Source organism: Apteryx rowi, unplaced genomic scaffold (genome assembly GCF_003343035.1).
Source record: "Apteryx rowi isolate R43461 unplaced genomic scaffold, aptRow1 scaffold_22, whole genome shotgun sequence".
Lineage (NCBI taxonomy): Eukaryota > Metazoa > Chordata > Aves > Apterygiformes > Apterygidae > Apteryx > Apteryx rowi.
In genome coordinates, this window is record NW_020448530.1 from 1,296,914 (window position 1) to 1,316,164 (window position 19,251).

General features: G+C 45.8%; 1 protein-coding gene across 1 annotated transcript in view; it reads left to right on the forward strand.

The window, feature by feature from the left end:
* Positions 1–19,251, forward strand: part of FGFRL1 (fibroblast growth factor receptor like 1) — a 182,745-nt gene that overhangs the window by 86,686 nt on the left and 76,808 nt on the right. The window contains exon 4 of the mRNA XM_026064549.1: positions 6,921–7,193. Within this exon, the coding sequence (XP_025920334.1) occupies positions 6,921–7,193 (273 nt within the window). The remainder of the gene's footprint in view (positions 1–6,920; positions 7,194–19,251) is intronic.

A 19,251-nucleotide genomic window follows, 5' to 3' on the forward strand; every position in this document is an offset into this window, starting at 1 on the left:
ATCCGATCTCTTTCTGTCACATACCAAAGTGTTTGGCCCAGTTGCCCCTACCCTGACTCCTATTTTATTTGGCTAATGCATTCCTTTCAGAAAAGCAGCCTGTCTTGTTTTGAAAATATGAGAAGCTGCTGAACACACCAGTCCTTCGAACTGCTTATTCCAATAGTTAATTGTGTGCGTGAGCAAAGCAGTCATCCTTTTATCTCTGTCGAAAAAAGCATTGCTATCAACTCTGTTCTCCATGTAGTGGCTGCCCGTGGTGCAGAGAGCCAACACTAGCCTTTGAAGAGCACCTACTCATGTCCACTGAAGCTCTTGCCATGGTTGCATTGTAAACTCTTTGGTGGGGGAATTGTATTTGGGTAGGTGTTTGTCCAGCCCTCAACATAGCAAGGYCTCAAATGCCAATACAAATAGTGGTATTGATGATGTGCAGAGAGTGTAGGAAATGTATAAACCTCATGTTGTTCTGGCAGAGAGGATTAAACTTCATCCTATTGCGCRTAGGAATTTGTCCAGCCCAGCTTTGTGGCAATGGACTCCCAAAGTCTCAACCAACTCAGGAAGCAAGTGTAAAACACRGCTTTTAGATGGCCGTTTCCAGCCTTCCACATTAATTCTGAAGCATGGGGGAACTGAGAAAAATCAACTTCAGTGTGGGCCACCCTTGTACTAAGGGTGTTTGAACATCAGGGTTTACAGTGATGGACAGGGTGAAAGTAAAGAAMCAAATGAAGCTGCCTAGTGTTGGCCTGAGGGACTGTATTCACATTGAGCAAGTGTTTTGGTTAATGGCCATCATCTTACTCCTTTGTGTCACCCTAATAATGAAATCTGTCTGTGTTTTACTGTATCTCCTGATGACATGGACGCCTATGGTGTGTGGGTACCATAGTCCGTGATGTTAATTCTTCACATGCGTTGATGGGTTGTATGGTAAATGATGGTAAATGGCTTTGCTAATTTGCTAACACAGCACTTCAGAAGAAATCTTATCTTCATGGAAAGTGAATGTGTTTGGTATTAAATAATAAAATATACATAACCCATGGGGCTCTTAAAACTTATTTAACTTCTTTATAAACTTTACAATACAGTATGTGGATATTATAAATTACTTTCCATTCCAAGAAACTGTCCAGGCTGGTTGACCTTCCTTGGAATTTCCTCTTTGTAATTATGTTTAATGTGTTAATAAAGTTCACTTTGAACTGTATCGTGGCAAATGGTCTCACAGGACATGGGTCAGTGCTGGTGTGTTCACCATATGTGAAGCTTGAAGTTAGTGTGCAGTTTAGTTTGAGGAATAACAAGGCTAAGTCCAAACAATTGTAGAAGTAGTATCTCCTCCCCAGGTTAGCAGTAAAAGGGGTTCATGGAAAGTTAGGAATGTGGAGTGGGAAATCATTTAGCTTTCACTGCTAGGTGTTACTAAATTATAGCACTAGCTTTGAGTCACTATCAAAACACCATATATCTAGAGGGTTTTCACACAGAGCCATAAATCATGTTTACTACATGTATGAGTTGAACGAGTGCATGAACTTTGCAATGCAGTCCAGGAAAATATAATTACATGTGTGCGTGGTTTTGACTGTGAGAAATGTGGGCAGGAAGCTCTAGTCCGTTCCACCGTTGTGTCTTAAATACGCTTCTAGAAACTGTTTTCACAGCTTCCTGGAAATAGCCATTTATTAAAGCAAAGAGGCTTTGTTGGGTTTTAGTCCTTTTGCCAAGAAGGTGCAACCACCAGCAGTTTCCAGGCTCTTGGGGAGCAAAGGAGAGGAATGCTTGCAAAGCAGTGTCGGCAGCAGAGCCCCAAGTGGGGCTTTTCGATGGTATAGGATGGTAGAGAGCAGTATCGCAGGATATAAATTGAAAATTGCCCAGCTGTTCAGTAAGACAGGTGTAGGATCTGTCTTTTATATAATGGAACAGAATGGAGATTCCAGTTGCTTGTATTCGTAAATGAGGCAAATAAATCTGCACACTTGTCTGCATGTATAGGAGCAGAAATATTTAAAACAAATGAGGTGATCACAGCGTTTCCTTGTTAATGTTTGACTGGGCTTATATGATCTTGAGCAGAAAACTTGGCATCTCTCTGYGTCTGTTGGTTTCTTTCTGAGTGTATTTATATGTGTTTGGAGATGGGAAATGGCGAGCAGGAAAATAACTCAGTGGAAAATGTAGGGTCTGGCTTGTTTAAATTATATTTTAAGACTGATTGCACCCTGGCCCTTGGAACTCCAGGCATGATCCCTTCTAGCAACTAAAATGATTTGAATGTTATGGGGCAAAGTTATATTTAGTTTGTATTTGGAGAAAGAATAACAACCAGGCGCGGGGGGAGGCAGCTGCATTCTCTTCACTTCTTCCCGAGCCCCGTCCGCGGCTGTCCAACCCCACCCTTCACCCGAGGCCGAAATATTAAGAAATGACTCTCTCAAATTATTGGGCTGAGGACAAGAGGAACCGAAGGAGACCAGCCCCTGCTGCTTTTGGGCCGAGGTGGGGCTTCATTTATCGTAACCGTCGCTTCTGGTCTCAGGGGCTGGGAAGTCGGCCGCCCCGTCGTCTCCAGCGTGGGGTGGCTTAAAGGGGCGTTTCTCAGCAGCACCCTGTAGCTAGACATCAGGCTTTGTGCAACGGAAGATTGCAAGAATGGGAGCAAAAAGCGGTTGTTGTTTTCTCTTCCCCTCTTCCCTCCAGCTATAAAAATGTGTAAAAATCTGTATCAGCAATTTTGGTGGAATATCTACCTGGGGCCTTGGGCTCGGCTGCTTCTCCCACATCCTGGTGCAAGACGCTGCGGGGACGCTCTCTCTGTCTCTAGTGCCATCCGTGCTTGCGGATTCTCCACACTTTGAAAGACTGATTTTTCAAGAAGCACTGCCTAATGGCAAAGAAACGAAGGGGGATATGGAAGAGGGATCCCTCCCCAAGGATTTCCACCCAGGCCCCGAGAGCACCGCTCTCTCCTGCTCTGTCTTGAGAGGACCCAGTCTGCAGCCTTGGCCCTCGGGTACAGGCTCGGGGCAATTTTTGGGGTCCCTCCGATGCCTGGGAGTAAGGATAGCAGGACTGGGCCAGAAAGATGATACTTACTGGCATTAAAAAATCCGTGTTGGTAGATACGCGCGTTCAGGATGTTAACAATGTGAATGTTGGTCGGATTTGGGGTTTTAAAACAGTTCCTTATGGAGCTGCTACCTAGCTCTTGTGTTGCCCTAACACACAACCCACAAGCAAGGCAAGAGCAGCACTGCAGCAAGCAACTATAGGGTATTGCTCTCAAAATACATTAGATATCAGCTCTGACCTGCTCTTAGAGGCTGGGAGCGACGGGGCTGAGACACTGGCTGTGAATTTACCGCTTGGACAGCAATTGCATCTGCTTTCCAAGGCTGCGTTCGAGCACAGGGCAGCAGCCGGAGGCAGCGAGCGACGGGAGGTCAGCAGCACCCAGGGTTCAGCCCGTTTTTACCTCGCTCACAGCTGTAGGTGAAGCAGCAGGTGGTTTCCTGGGAGTTTGCTGCTCGGAGCAGCTGGAGAAATGGATCCTGCCGCCAGGGACGCGGGCTGAGCGCCCGACTCTGCTCCCGCGCCGGCGCGCTCAGCTGTGCGCGCGCACGTGCCCCAGCCCCGCGGCCGGGAGCCGTGGAGGGACCCCCGCAACCCTTCGCCTCGGGAAGCCCGCGCGAACAGGGAGAGCTGAGAGAAGAAGAGTTTGGAGGAAAGAGTATCTTGCACAGTCTAGCATAGGGTAAAAGGATTAGGAAGAAAAGGGGGAACATACTGAAGGAGGAAGGTGCATAGGTGGACGTGTGCATAATATATAGGCATGTAAAACAGGCTTGCAAGTAGCTTGTCAAATGAGATGAGAAAGGACAGGGAGCTCAGCGAGCCAGTGCGACAGAGCAATGCTAGAAGGCAGCATCACCCAGAGGAGCTACCGAGGGCTGAGCTCCCCTCAGTACCACTGGTGCTGCTGAAAAATGGGGGTGCTCAGCATCTTTTTGCTGCAGCACGCAGTCCCTTGCAGGGCTGGTTGCCAGCCGGTAGTTCCCGAGCACGGTGAAATATTACTGTGGTGTCAGGCTGCCCCGGCTGAAGTGCCAAAGTGCTGCAGCGATGCAGGCTGGGGGCAGACTTTGGGATCTGCCTGAGTCAGAGGGGAGTCACAGCTTGTTCGTTTAACAGAGGATGGAGCTGTCATAAAGCAGCCCTGGAAATTAAGCAGGACGTGAGCAGTTCTGGGCATTTCCAGTGCACAGATTCAGAGCGGGGATATGTTTCTGCACGCAGCGCACAGGGGTGTTCCTGAAGGGCTCTTTTTGCACAACACGCTTCCCCCTCTCCGCTGCCTCCCCCCAAAATACTGACAGCACAAAGCAGCAGGATGTGCCAAAGTGTATCTTGACTTGAAAAGCATTCATTCATCACTGTTACACTCCCAAGGAAGGGATTCAGCAAATATGTAGTGAAATAAGACCCAGAAGATGCCTGCACTTTAGAAAGAGATAGAGATCTGTGATGATAACAACATTTGATTCTGCCATAAGCATCTACAGGAGGTCCAGCTCTCGTTGGCTTGCCAGGGCCTCTGAAGCCTCTGGTGTATGCAGAGGGACTGATTCCAGAGAGAGAAGACTGCTTACGCAGAAAGTTATTAATATAAAGATGATAGGTAATAAAATGGGAATATTTACAGCACCAGACGAACATAAGCATGCTTTTAGCATCTGTGCCCTGGGATTGCACCTTACTCAGGAGTGTGTGCAGCTCTATCCAACAACATTTACAGCAGGAAAAAAAGCACGGGGAATTTTTGTATTCTTCATCCTGAGAAAGGCACTGGAGGGACTAGCGAACACGGAGGGGACTGTGAAGGTCCATGCTGGCATTTGTCTTTTCAAGCAGAAAGGCTCTGAGAAACACTCCCTTTTCTAAATGCCAGAAAGGTCTGCGGATAGATCCTGTGACAGAGAGCGATCCAACAATTCCTCAGAATGAAAGGTCAATCAAAGGAAAATGGCATTTAGGAGGACCAAGCTTATTGCTGACCCAACCATGTGACAGAACCAGAGGCAACTCCAGTGCCATCAGGAGAGCCGCTTGTGCTGCCTGCCCCAGCGAGGCACATGACGTGACTGGGAAACTATCCGATTCCTCCAGGTCTAAAAATTTGTCAGGAGTCAACCTGAATGTCGGAAGGAAAAGGGGTTTGAAGGAGCTACAGCAGGGTTTCCAAGCTGGGAGGAGGGTGCTCTCACTCCACTGCCCCTGCTTGCCCTGCACCAAACATTTTTCCCCAGCACTAATTATAGGTCTGTTTTTGCCATCTGAATATGTATTGAGTAGTATCCTGGCTCTCAGATAGATTGCAGTGAAACTACTCTTAAAGTTTGACTTGGTTTGGTGGGGCTCCAAGTCAGAAAGGACCTCTCCAAGGGCTGACCTAGCATTTCAACAGGGCTCTGAACTTGTCTGAGTCTTAGTTAAACTAATTCATGACTTTCGAGCTAGTTGCTGATCCTTTTCTCAGCTTGAGAAACACTTCTGTTCAGCAGCAAAGCTGTGAAACTCATAGATGCTATTCGACATGAGTAATGCGGACAGCAGCTCCATAGTCATTCATGAGCTGGACTGTACATACTACCTTAGTCATGTTGGGGAATATTCAGGCAGATATTGAAATAAGAGGAATTAGTCATGAGGAAGTGCAAATATGTGCATGTGGGTCCAATCCTCTAAAACACTAGAAACAGAAATATGATAGGAAGARCAGTTTCAAATCCCACAGACTTCTTGGGGGGGTTGGGTGCAACTCAGCATCATCACTCCTTACCAAAAAGTTTTGTCCTTATGCAAGAGCAGGGCACTTATTATCACACCCATTAATAGAATATTCTGGGAAGAGCATTGCTATTGCAGTTTTAGTGGGGAACTTGTGCAATAGACTAATGAAAAGGCAGAAAGATGCAGAAAAAAGAAACCGTGCTTCAACACTTCAGAGCTTTGGGAAGAAGTTCCAGGCTGAATTAGCTAAGGGACCGCTCCCACTGTTGGAGTCCTTATTACTTCTTTTTCTTGAGTGTTGGCCTGTCCAAGTGTGTACTGTTACCATGTGACAAACAGTGTGTTCACTCTATGACATTCCAGGGACACTCTGTTTTGCATGAAATTATGACCTTTTACAAAGCACAAATGTTTGTCAGTCAGGTTAAACCAGCAGGATTGCCGAGACAATTTGTGGAAATATCCTCTTTTTCTATACCTGCAATGTTAACCCGTCAGGCTGTGCTGTATCCTTCAGGGAAGTGTTACCTAATGATTGTCCAACAACAGTTCCACTGCAGGCATACATGTCTCAGATAAAGCCCATCTGGTGACTATTAAAGGGAATTGCTGTACATATAACATGAAAGGATTATAACTTTTTTCTTTGGGGGATGGAGGGGAAGGGAGTGTTTTGTTTTAAGTACCAGTGCTGCTCCTAATTTTGCCTTCAGAATTGGTGTTAAGTTTAAAACAACTGCAGTTGTTTCACCAACTACAACCCAACAATTTGGGTATTGGGCACCTCCTTGCACTAGGAGAATGGGTATTTTGGAAAAGGAAGACGGAATCGGAGCCAGGCTTCCCTGGTGGGTTAGAGCTGCTGGTTAGCATGAGCTGCTAATGATGCCAAGGCTGCATCTTCAGGTCTTGCACAGGCCAGTGTCTCTTTTGATGTATCCCTCTGTAATCACTTGCAGCTTTAGCCTTGGTTGTCAGTGATTTTTAGTAAGCACCTTTTACAGTATCTTTGTATAGCAGTTAATGTGGTAGTGGCCTGATTCATGATTGGCCTTTAAATCAGTGCCATACTACTGAGAAAAGCAATAACGACTCTTCCCCTTCCTGTTCTTTCTTAGGCCCACCGAGGATTGCCGATAAAGTGATCCACCGTCAGTCTGTGAGGTTAGGCAGGACCATCAAGCTCCTGTGTCCAGTGGAAGGCGACCCACCACCTCTCACCATGTGGATGAAGGATGGGCGGACTATCCACAGCGGCTGGACGAGGTTCCGAATCCTTCAGCAAGGGCTGAAAATCAAGGAGGTGGAAAGTGAAGATGCGGGAACGTACATTTGCAAAGCCACCAATGGCTTTGGCAGCACCAATGTGAACTACACCCTCATTGTGATTGGTGAGTACAGCTGGAGGAAAGCCAGATCTCACCTGCTTTGTGGGGAGAGGGCAAGTGTGATTTCTTTGTAGCTGTCAGTGACTGCAGATTTGCTTTGCTAATCATTTAGTGATCTCCACTCTTAACTGGCCCATTCCAGTGTTTGAGGATTGCCAGAGCTGGCTGTGTTGCTGCACATCTTCTGCGTTGCAGCCGGCTGCAGGCAGATAAGATTACGGAGTGCCAAAGGTTACAAATAAACAGAAATGATGCAATAATCACTAGGGTACAGATCACAGTGAATTCCACACAGGAAAGGCTGTGTGATAAGGGGAGGTCACACTGATCTTTATGTTTGCTGTTGGAACCGGATAGTTCTCAAAACAAATGTTAAGGCATCCATATAAAAATGCACAGCTGGAGGATCCATGTACTGAGCTTTTGCAAAGCGTGGTGTCTCCAGGAATAATAATATTTAGGTTGAAACAGGCTCAGAGCTGGCATATGACCCAGGGATGCTCAGTTCCTGAGAAATCTCCTTGGTGGAGGCAGGATTTAAAAAGCTTTGGATGTCATCTTGGAGACACGGGTTCTTTGGCTGTGATTTTGACTGACCCCAAAGGGCTTGCCTGGCCTAGAAAGCATGTTTAGGGTTTTGGGGTCACCTGTTGGGGTGAGTGATCCTGGGCCCCCCCCAAAGAACCTTCTGCTGGGCAATCGGAGAGTCTCCTGTTGTTGCTGCTGTGGAAATGTGTTCATTGCTCCTTGGCTGGGGGAGCTGGAAAGAGGCTGGGTGAAATTTGGGTGGTGGAGAACGCTGAAGGGGCAAAGGGAAAGGGTACAAAGTGGGATGAAAACAGGTATCTTGCTCACTGTATTTCTTAATTGTCTCTTGCAGTACTTGGTCCATAAAGTTTGTTTCAGTTTGAAACACCTAAAAGCTTCTTGCTGAGATCTGTGTTGCCTGATAAGACATGAGGGCCCTGCTTGAATTCTGTCCAGTTCCCTCTTCATCCTCCAACAACAGCCCCAAGTGCCCTTTGTGCCAGGAAACGGCTCTTTGCCCCCAAAAGTCTCTGCGGAGAGGAAAAGTGCTAATCATGCAGCTCTGCATGTTGCTCTGAGGAGGGAAAGACAACTTTTCCTGCCCACAGGAAAGAGCTCATGACTCAGCCCAAGCTAGTTTCTTCATTTCTGGCTCTCCCTAAGGAGACAGGATAACAGAGGAAGGAACTCATAGCCTGGCATCCCCTTCAAAAAGGAACATCTTCTGAGCTATCTYTTGCAGACGTGCTTGCAGTCACACAGTGCCTGGGCCCAGCTGCATACAGCGGAGCTGTGGGCTGGGTTGGTAACTTGGATACAGGAACACGGAGGCCAGCACTCATACTGGGAGCAGGTTTTTTGGACAAATCTGGCTAAGGCTGGTTTGGTCATAGGAGCACCAGGAATGCTGAGGGCATCTGGGACTCCACGGCTGAGATAAGTGGGGAAAGGAAAGTTGAAAACTCTGAAAAATCAGTCCCCGATTTCTTTGGAAAATGGTGTTTGCAGAAGGTCTGTGGCAAGGCCACAAGTGATGTGCTTTAACCACAAGAACTTTTTCCTCAAATGAAGAGTCTCGATGACTCTTGTATGGTCGTTTTTTTATCCATCACAAGATTGTCACCTCTTGGGCTCAGAGTAATTCTTTAACAGCTGTAAAGCACTCGCTGAGGGATGGTGGGACCAGTATTGACTTCTACAGTTCTCTGAGGAGTCAAGTCTTGTTTGCCGTGTGTCTTAGCCTGTGTCCACTCTAGTGAACTGTGCGTGCTTGGGTATGTTGCTGGGTGCCTGTTGGGCCTGAACAGCTCACATTTATGCTAGCAAACTTATGGAGCCTCTAGATACAGCGTCTGTGAGCAAACTGCCTACTGCGAGTGACCCTTGACATCTTCTGACTCTCAAACCATGCTTGGAAAAGTGCTGGTTGGCCAAAATTGTATAAGAGAACTTAAAAAAAAAAAAAAAGCGACATGATAGATGATCATGTTGTAGTGCTCAGGTACTGTTGGTTTAGATGCAGTATAGATACAGCCTTGGGGTGGTTTGATGTGAGATGCCCGGGACTGTAAGCGCAGAGGAACAGAGATGCCATCTGAGATGCTTTGGTGTAGCCGCCTGATCTGACAGCAGCTTCAGCAACGGATTGACGTGCTCAGGCAAATCACTAACGCTGAAAGGCTTGTTAATGACCCTGAGGGGTGCAGCAGGGGGTTCCCTGTGGATAGAGTTGCAGGATGAATCACTGGACAGTGCTGGGTGTGGGAGTGAGAAGGCAAAGGCCATTTCGAGGTCAGTGACTAGCTCATTGCAGAGAGCTGGATTTGCCTCCTTTTGCATAGAGGAAGCAAAGACACCATGAATTACTTGCCAAGAGAACAGCTATCTTTTGGGTGGGGGCCTGAAGACTGCGCTCATCAATGAGATTGTAGCACTAGAGATCCTTGGCCACTCACTCCTGGCCATTTTCCTGCTGCAGGCTGGTACTTGCAGAGAGCACACTTCAGCCTGCTGCCCCCAAAGCCACCCTGTTCTGCCTGCCAGGGGACTTGGACAGGTAAAAGTGAGGACAGAGTTTAGGACCAGTATCTGGCTGCCTGCTGCTTAGCACTTGCCTGATTTTTTTCTCTTCCTTCCCCTCCACAGTAGGAGGGCTGCTGTGGGTTCAAAGCATGTAGCAAACACTTGGCACTGCTTGATGGAGGATTGTCACCCGATAACAGGGTGATTCTAGGAGAAGGCACTTCGCTGCAGAGCCATTACAGAAGAGAGACCAGAACATAAATGTCTTATCAGGAAAGGGATGCTTAGGTGAGGGAAACCCTCTTGCTGTAAGACTCCTGTAGCATCAGTAGGATGATGTGTAAAAGCTGGCATACAGCTTACACGCAATTTGTGGTTTCGGTTTTCCTCATTCATCTCCTTCCTATCCATGTTCGTCCTCTTCCTTGCAACCCTGTGCAGAAAGGGCAAAGTGGAAATAGTCTATAAAGATAGACGTAACCCCTTTTGGAGGTGGTTTGGTCCTTCCTGACTGATTTGCAGAAGGGAATGTTATAGGAGCTTGCTTCAGTCCTGCTTCTACTTCTCCAGTATGTGGAGGTCACCGAAGTCTTTAATCTTCTGTGTCCTCTTTCAGCACCCCCTGTAAAACTCAGGGCCCAAGTGGCTCCCATTTCTCCAAGGGACAGAGGCACCTTGGCATCTGTGAGTCAAAGGAGGCCCCAACTGTTCTTGGTAGCACAGCAAAAACAAATGGGAGGGAAAAGCCAGGGGACGCAAGGTAAAAGCTGGACTAGCATTCAGGAAGGATTGAGGCAAAAACTCCAATTCAGTTGCTCAGGGAAATTGGATTATCAAGTTAAATTGTATCAAGAACAATAGTGTTCATTATATTTGGCACTGGAAAGCCCTGGGCACAAACAGTAGGTATTTGGAGCCTCATCAGGCAGCCGTGGAAGGAAATGGCAAACTCCCACCAGCCTCTGTGGGCGTGAGATTGAGCCCTATGCAAACAAATATTGATTACCCAGTGCCAAGAAAAGGGTAGCTTTACACTAAACGTGTGACAGGCATATGGGCTGAGTAATCAGTCATCTCCATGTGTCCTTATTCTAATGTTGGCTAAATACAGTATTTCTTAGCTTCTGTTCACCTTCCTTCCTTCTCACACAGTGTACCCCTGTGTGCTGCTGTTGCTCAGACCATTTCTGATGGATTACTTTATGTCCCTCATCTCCGGAACAGACGTGTTCCCATAATGTTTCAAACCAATTGCTCTTCACTAGAAAAGTTTTCCCTGAAATCAAGCGTTCCCCTAGGGTCTTTCTTGCCAAAGTCTGAAAGTAAACACATGGGTATCACTGACTTATTCTTTCAAAGGATTCAAACCTTTAATGCTTTGGCCAGATGCTCGTGTACATCCTGGTGAAAATGCTTTTGGTTGAGAAAGGTCCTTTGTTGATTTTCGAGAAGGAGGCAGTGTTTTAAAACCAACCGCATGTCCGTTTCAGGGATGAAGATCAAATTGATAGAGGTGTTTTGTTTGTGCTCTGGAAAGCACAAACTTCGTTAGGCAGAGTGACCTTTTGAACTATACGGCCTTTTCTCTCTCTGCTGTTCTCCCACTCCTTCAAAGGAGAAAAAGTCCTCTTATTCCAGCTTTATTACTAACACCAAACATGCATAAACCACAGGTGTCAGACACCAGCAAGGTGGTTAAGATATTAAATCTAGAATAGAACAGAAGACAGATTTAGAAGGGTCCTGTCAAATGATTCATTAATTGTCAGGACTTGAGAAAATAAAATTCATTTGGCATGAAAACATTCTGGGAGTTTGAGCAGTAGTTTCTGGAATCCATTCAATAGTGCTTATTGAAACATTTTGGAGTTTTGCTTATTAACCTTAACTCTTATTTATTAATCTTTACATTCCATTAGAGTGTAGAAAAGCAACAAAAATCTGTGCCATTATACAAATGGGTAAGGAGAGCCAGGGGACACATCTATATCAGTGGGTGCCGGCAGAGGTGGCAAGTGTGAGCTCCTCTGTCCTCCTTGCAGGTTGGTCTCAGGGGGTTGTAGTACCTCGGGTCTGACCCTGTTCTCATGTCACTTTGGGGCTTTCGTAGCAGATCTTGCTAGCAACCAGCCAGCTCAGTGCAGAGCAAACTTGGATCGGCCTGTACCCATCCGGTAGACATACTTACACGCTGCCCGGCTGGAAGAGTCTACAGTCTGCATGCGCACATGAGATGGTTTGCTATGATTTTACAGATGGTAACTAAGGCAAAGAGAGATCAGGTGGTTAATCCAAGACCACAGAAAATGTGAGGTGTGGCTCAGAGTTGAGCCTAAACCTCTTAAATCTCCCCCTAAAAGACTATTCCTCCTTCACAGTGCTTGAGAAAGTCTTTTTCTCCTAATTCAGCATCCTCCTGCCACTGTGTTGGAAGGGAATCTTCTCTTATTCTGGGCTTTTGATCTCCCTCCTCAGACAAAGGTTTTGCCAACCCAGATGGTAGCAATTGGTTTCTGCCCTGCTTATTTCCCCATCCTCTCCAACTGCAGGCCCCGGATCCCAAAGATCCAAGGAATCCTGCTCTAATACACCCTGCATGAAATGTAAGCCAGTAAAAGCAGATAACCAATATAAGTCAAAACTACAATTTCCTCTCCTAGCCAGCCTTAATAGTTTTTGTGGCTTACCACAAGATTTGGGATGCCAATTACACTGCAGACAGATTTACAAATGCTGGAAGAGGAACTCCTCTTTAATCAGTATTAAATCAGCATTGCAGTCATTAAGTACAATGGTTCCTTATTGTGGAGAATTATCTGTAGCCTATCAAAACAAATGTGCTGTACCTCCCTTAAAAGTTATTTGTATAATGATGCCCATGAAAATCTTATCTTTGATTGTCCACTGAAGGTTTTTTCCAGCTGAATCAATTCAGGGGAGTTGGTTTATAGTCTACAGGTATGAATAGTAACTTTGTTTTGTTTTTAAATGCTTGGTTGAAACCTGCGGTTTCTTTACTGCAGAATAAAACTTCTTTGCCAGGGTGCTGTAAAAGGAGGCCTAAGGCCAAAGAGGAAGAAACAAAATATTGAATAGCTGCTCATTATATGAAAACTGTCCACCTCGTGTGTTGAATGAGGCGGGTGCTGTGGAAAAAAATAGCATGTGATGGTGTAATTAAAGACTGTATCAGAGTGCATATGGCCAGCTTGGAGAACTGTGAAGTTGCACAGGCAATGGGAATTCTCACATTTCACAGCTTTTGTGTGCTTCAGCGCTCACCCTTTTCTTTTACAGCTGGTTGTGGAGTCCTTGAGATTTTTATAGGGTCACCCAGGAAYATAAAGTTCCTCCACTGCACTGATAGACGTATTATCCTGCACCCACCTTGGCCACCAGTGCAAAGGGCTTCCCAGGCATCTCCACTGTGCGGCAGCTGCTGGAGGAGGAGTTTCCCAGTCCCATGTGGTTCTCACCCTACGGGTGACCACCCTGCAGGACATTTCAGGGCCCTTCCCTCTGCCAGCCAAAGTACTCGTGGTGGGTGCTCGGGGCAGGCAGAGCCGTCGCATCTCCAGCCGTCAGGCCCTCCATGGGAAATCTTAGCCCAAATGGGTGAGATTAGTCTGAGGTGTGAATAACTGAAAACTGAAATAATAAGGAAATGCTACACAACCTCCATTACCATCTCTTCCTGCAATAATAAACAGTATCACTTGTTCCAGAAGTCTGGTCGTTCTCCGAAGGGGAGATCTCCGTGAACAGCTGTAGGAAGGACTATTAGTAAATATTTATGCTGTGGCATAATGACCTCTTTTACTAATGCACAACACAGAGGACTTTTCACTCGCAGAAATGTTGTGGGCCAAACCCTGTGAGGTGTGCCAGCATTGCAACGCATGGGGCTATTGCTACAGGTGCTACCCTGTAAACACGTCAGCTTGCACCCGTCGCTCAACCAAGTGCTGAAAGTTCAGACCGTTTCTCTGTTTATTTTTGCTTATGTGTGCATGGGTTTTATTACTTTCTGTGGGAAATAAAAAGGGATGCAGTGGCAAGAGGAGATTGTCCCTGCCTTGGTAGTTTCTTGCTTCCCTGGGAGTCTGTAGGCTGTCAAAGACACCTCTTTCTAGGGTGCATCTCAGCTCAACTTCCAAAAAAGATCAACATTTAAATCCAAGAAACAGCTGCTCCAGTGCTTTTCTTTCTTGCCCTGTATCACTGTCTGCTGTATTTGTTGTTTCTCCTCTTCGGGTTTATTTGGAGAGAGATTTTGGTGAAGAGTCCATCACTTCTGAGTTCATACCCTCCTCCCTGCTGCCTGCCACTCTGAGCAGCCAAAGCACTTGGTCCCTTCTGGCCTTCAGAGTAGTAAAGTCTTGGTGCAGAGAGCAGGAGGGAAGAGCAAAGCTTGTTGGCCTAAACCTCTGGTGGGCTGCTCAGAAACTGAACCACATCTCACTTTCAAACAAATCCATTTTACTATTAAATGTCTGCTGTCTGTCTGCTGCAATGGATTGCTTTGAGAATCTTTCATGACATCAGAAGATTTATCTTTAAAGTAGCTTTTTCCTGCTGAGCCAGCTGCTATTTTATGGGTTTTTTACAACTTGTCCAAAGAGAGCTCTCTTTGATAGAAGGCATGTGTGAAAAATTTGCATTAAAATAACCTTTTTTTAAACAGTCAGCATAAGTATCCTAAAAAAAAAACATGGCAGCGTCTGAATGGATATTTATTCTAATGTGCTTTTTTTCTGCTCATAGTAGTAGAAAATACTGTGTGAAAAAAGTCAAGTACAGTAAAATATGGTTTGCATTACAGTTCTCCAATGAAGTCATCAATCCGTGTCTCAGAACTCATTTATAGTGCAAAAGCTGAGAAAACATTTGTAGTCCAGAGTCAGGTGCCACCAGCCATTTTGGAAAAGCATGACAAATTCATTTGTGTTTGGGTTTTGGCCTCTTAATAAGCTCTGGGGACCAGAGAGAGATGTGCTCAGCAATAAGATGTGAATCAACGTTGAGTCAGCAATGTGTGCGCCAAGGGACTGCTAACGCTGAGTAGAAACTGAAATGAGTCAACTCTTGAAAAAAAAAAAAGGTGCAGTATTTGCTGTTGAGAACAAGGTGGTTTAGCTTGTGCTAGTCGTGGTAGGGAGTGAGCACTCCTCCTTTAACACATTTGCTTCAGCATGAAGTGTGAGAGGCAGCCCATCCAGCGTGGGACCRTTAACACAATCGCAGAGCATATAATCATGACTAATGATGATTAGTCAGTTGTTATATGGAAATGAAGAATTCCTTGTGACAATAAACAGTAACAAAGTTATCATGTTTAATTTGTAAAGGCCCCAATCCGGCAGCTGGATCTACGTTGGTGGCCTCCTGTGCGTGTGCAGCCTGATTAACACCAGATGAAGATCTGGCCATAGTCACTGATGCTTAGTAATGGTTATGTTGCTAATTAAAGCTCCGATTGTTCTTGGCCTTTGGGAGCTGAGCAGAAAAGAGGATCCTCGATTCGCTCCTCGAGGCCTGGCGGTTGCAGCCATTGCACGAGGACTGCCCGGTGGTGAGCCACGTGGCGTCGCCGGGCCACCACCACCTTCTGCGCAGAGGCACCTCCACCCGCCGGGCTTCAGGTCCTAACACGTGCCACCACGCCAGGGGGTCTGACGGGGCAGCCTGCGGGAACCGGTCCCGTTGGCTAGAGGAATCTGAAGGGCTCAGCACGTGAAATGTATTTTCGTGTTTTGGTTTAAACTCATCGCTAAAAACATCAAGTTGTCAGTTGGAAATGAAGCTCCTTTTCCAGTGGAAGTGACTCATCATCGACTAACAGCGCACTCATCCCCAGGGAGGGCTCTTCCTTCTTCGTGTTTGTTTGCATAGGCGTAAAGACACACACCCTGCGCGAGCTTGGCGTCGTCCGGGGACGGCACCCGCGTACGGGGCTGGACGCTAAGGCAGCCAAATCAAATTAGGTATTCTCTTGCCCGGGATTTCAACGGCACGTCATTTCCTCCTTGTTTGGAGAGCCCCAGTCAAAGCCTGACAAACAACCTGCCCCAATGTGCAGCGTGTTTAGTTTTGGAAAATGTCCACTGTCCTGAGAGAGGAAAGGAGAGAGAAATACTCCAAAAGGAAAAGGTGAATATTTCTTGATTGCTGCAAAAAAACCAATTTCACTAATTTTAGTCATTTTGACGGGCGTTACACTAAGCTGATGTCACAGTGGCCCGTAATATTTTTTCTTGGAAAGCTCTTTCTGCACAAAGAGGTGATTATGTGAGTGCCAGTTTTAACTGTAACTGTCTTAGAAATGACACTGATCAAAAATGTAGCAAGAAGCCATTCAACCGATGGCTCTCAACGAAGGGGGGTGAGAGGCTGGAAAACATCACAAGCGGCYGGCGCTCCTGTTTCTTCCAAGGCCAGATCTATCATGTAGCTCAGTGCTAATACGGTATAATGTCCACAGTTTTTACAAGATCTTTGTTAGGTTTTATTAGTTTCATTTGATTTTATAACAAACTTTACAGCATGCTTATCAATACATCATGTTCTGGCTAACAAAAGCCTCACTGTTTCGGGGAGATTTCTTTTTCCCTTTGCGAAGTTGTAACATAGAAGCCAAGTTAAGAAGGTGACAACACCTGTTCACAATTTAAAGGAAATGAAAAGATTTTTTTCCATGGATGTAAGCATGAAATTCATGCATATATGTATGTATATATAATTTCCCCCCATACTCCATCCTGTGGTAGACTGYGGCAAACCAGAGCTGCAGCCAGTGTAAATTGAAGGCATGCAGGACATATGGATGTGTTTAGCCCACAATCCTTTGCAGATGCTTTGGAGTGTGTAGCTGCTGCTACACCCATGCAAACAGCAAACTGCAGCCCTGTTTGCTGCGCGGATATTGTTTGGGTGTGAAAGCAATACGCCGCGTCAGGCGGGCTGACATTAAAAGCATGTTTGATCTGGGCAGTTTATGGCTTCCTTCTGTTAAATGATATTAATAGAATTAGCCGCGGATCCAACTGGTTTGCAGCGTACGTATCACCTTTTTTTTTGATCAGTATATCTGAGGCTGAAGACGTCTTTTGCTTCTTGCTTTATTAATCAAAGGCTTCTTTGTTGTAATCCTCCGCACAGCTATTGGGCCAGAAACTAAGCCCACGTTAACAGAGCGATGCTGTGGTGCACAGCAGCTGATCTGACCACATCTACTAGTCCATAGGGCTTAGAAATACCTGCATTTCTATTAAAGGCCAGTGCAGTTCCTGGTCCAAGCAGGTGAGATGTATGTATGCAGAAAGGAGGCACGCAGAAGAGGAGACCTTAGATTACCAGCCCAGGTCCGGTGTGACTGCAGACTTTTAGTTAAAGGTGTGTTAATGACTAGCACCCAAAGCAATGAGAGGCCGTCACGCTAATCACAGACTGGTTATTGGTGCTTTTGAGATRCCTGCTGCCTTGCCAACCATCCAGGATGACCACCCTCCCGCAGCAGCAGGATCTTCCTGTTAACTTTCCTTCAGCTACTACTGTCCTCACCTTCTCCTGCCACCTGTACTCCATCCCTCTTGCTTCTTGCCACAGGCTGGGAGTGAAGGGCTTAGCGTGGCTTTTGCCTGCTTATGCTGTCCGTGGTGGTAATAACTCCCCTGATCACAGAGGGCCCCATGGATGAACGCAGGTAGGTTGAACTTCATGCGCACAGCGTCTCCAGGAGGTCTCTCCTGCAGAGCAGTGTGCCCAGCTCACCAGTGCCGTCATACAGCACCTCTCTCCTTGTTTTGCCCGGTATGTGCTCAGTGTATCACTCATACCAGAGATAGTGGGGTTTTGCTCAATTTTAGTCACGGGAATATCAGTTAACTCAGAAATACACAAAAGGCATGCTTGTAAATTAAAGCACAGCACATAATATTTATTATAGAGAGAGCAGCACCAAGCTGGGCTAGTTTATAAGGTGTGACTTGGCTGTTGATTTTGGAGACTCTATGTGTAAATGCACATACACATGCATACACCATCGCTCACTCGTGCTGCTTCTCTATCCGTATGTGGAAGTATGTTGCCTGTTAAAATGTATGGTTTTTGAGGAGCTGTATTTTTGCGTTCCTGCAGGGTATGATTTTCTACCTTTCCTGTGCTGTCTTTGGCATCCACATTAAGAAAAAGATGAAGAAAAAAGAAAAAAAAACCCTTCTGGCAATTAGTGTATAAACCTATTTTTAAATCCAGTTTATTTTTGTTTGATGAGAGAAAGAACATATTCTGTGTTGTACTTGATGAATAATATCATTGTGCTGGAGCGCTTTGATTCTTCTTGCTTTATAATAATGTGGGTTTCATAGTCAGAAGACTGGCGTGTTTACATTATACACTCTTGGCAATAAATTTGGAAAAGAAGAGGGGGAAAAAAAAAACATTAATCCCAGGAGTTCTGAAACCTACACTCCTTCTTAAACGTACCCTGTTAAAGACATTAAGTCCCTTGCAAACATCCATCTATCAGCAGTTGAGAGTTTGTAAAAGGCGTACTTTGTTCTGAACTCCCTGCCCTACTGATTATGCACAGCTCTTTTATTCTGTGAATAGGATGACGACCCCTTAGCCCGGTAACGATGACAGATTTATGTATTTTAACACCCAGACGCTGCTGTATTTGTTAAGGGCTGCCAGACTCCAGCAGTGCTGCAAACGTCGTTTATTTTCGCTGTCAGCTTGCGCTGCTTTTTAAGGTGCTCCGCAGCCACTGTAAGCAGCACCACTGCCGCACGCGGAGGYGGAGATGTCACCATGTGAAGAGCGTGAGCCGCCGTCCTTGGACCGTTTCCACTCGTAAAACATCAGTTTTACTCCGGTCGTGCTGACGGGGCAGGACCCTGCTCTCACTGAAGCCACGTAAAAAGAGAAGAATTAAAACCCCTGCGAGCAGTAAAAGGAGTCAGATAACATAGACGTTATCCCTTCACTTTCTGCTCCCATGATGTATTTTGCAGCTCTCAAATTAATCTTTTTAAGAGGACCTTCTTTTAATGAGCAGTAAAAGCAAGGAACGTAAACGTATCCTGCGAGCTGAGCTGTTAAAGCACTGTATGGGTCAACACATCTGTCCTCAGCGCAGTGCATCTGTCTGTGATTTCTTCTCGGTTGTTTTAAATTACTGCAAGTGGCAGAACAATACRGGGACAAACAGGAAGAACAATGCTGTTGTTTGATCACAGCCTAAATTATTAACAGCTTTGCGCAGAAAATATTTCATGAAAATTAAAGGGAAGCAAACAGTTTTATTTTCCATGGAAAAAGATCCAGTGCAACAAAGGCAATTGATGTCTCTCTTCTTTTCTTCTCTCCCTTCATCTTGATATGTATATATGTGCTCCTGTGTGTATGTACTTGTCTTACAGATAGGTTGCAAAGCTTCTAGGGTGAAAAATGCAGGATATAGATGGTCTTCTGATCTCTTCATGCCAAATGAGCTACTAAATTTGAGTTT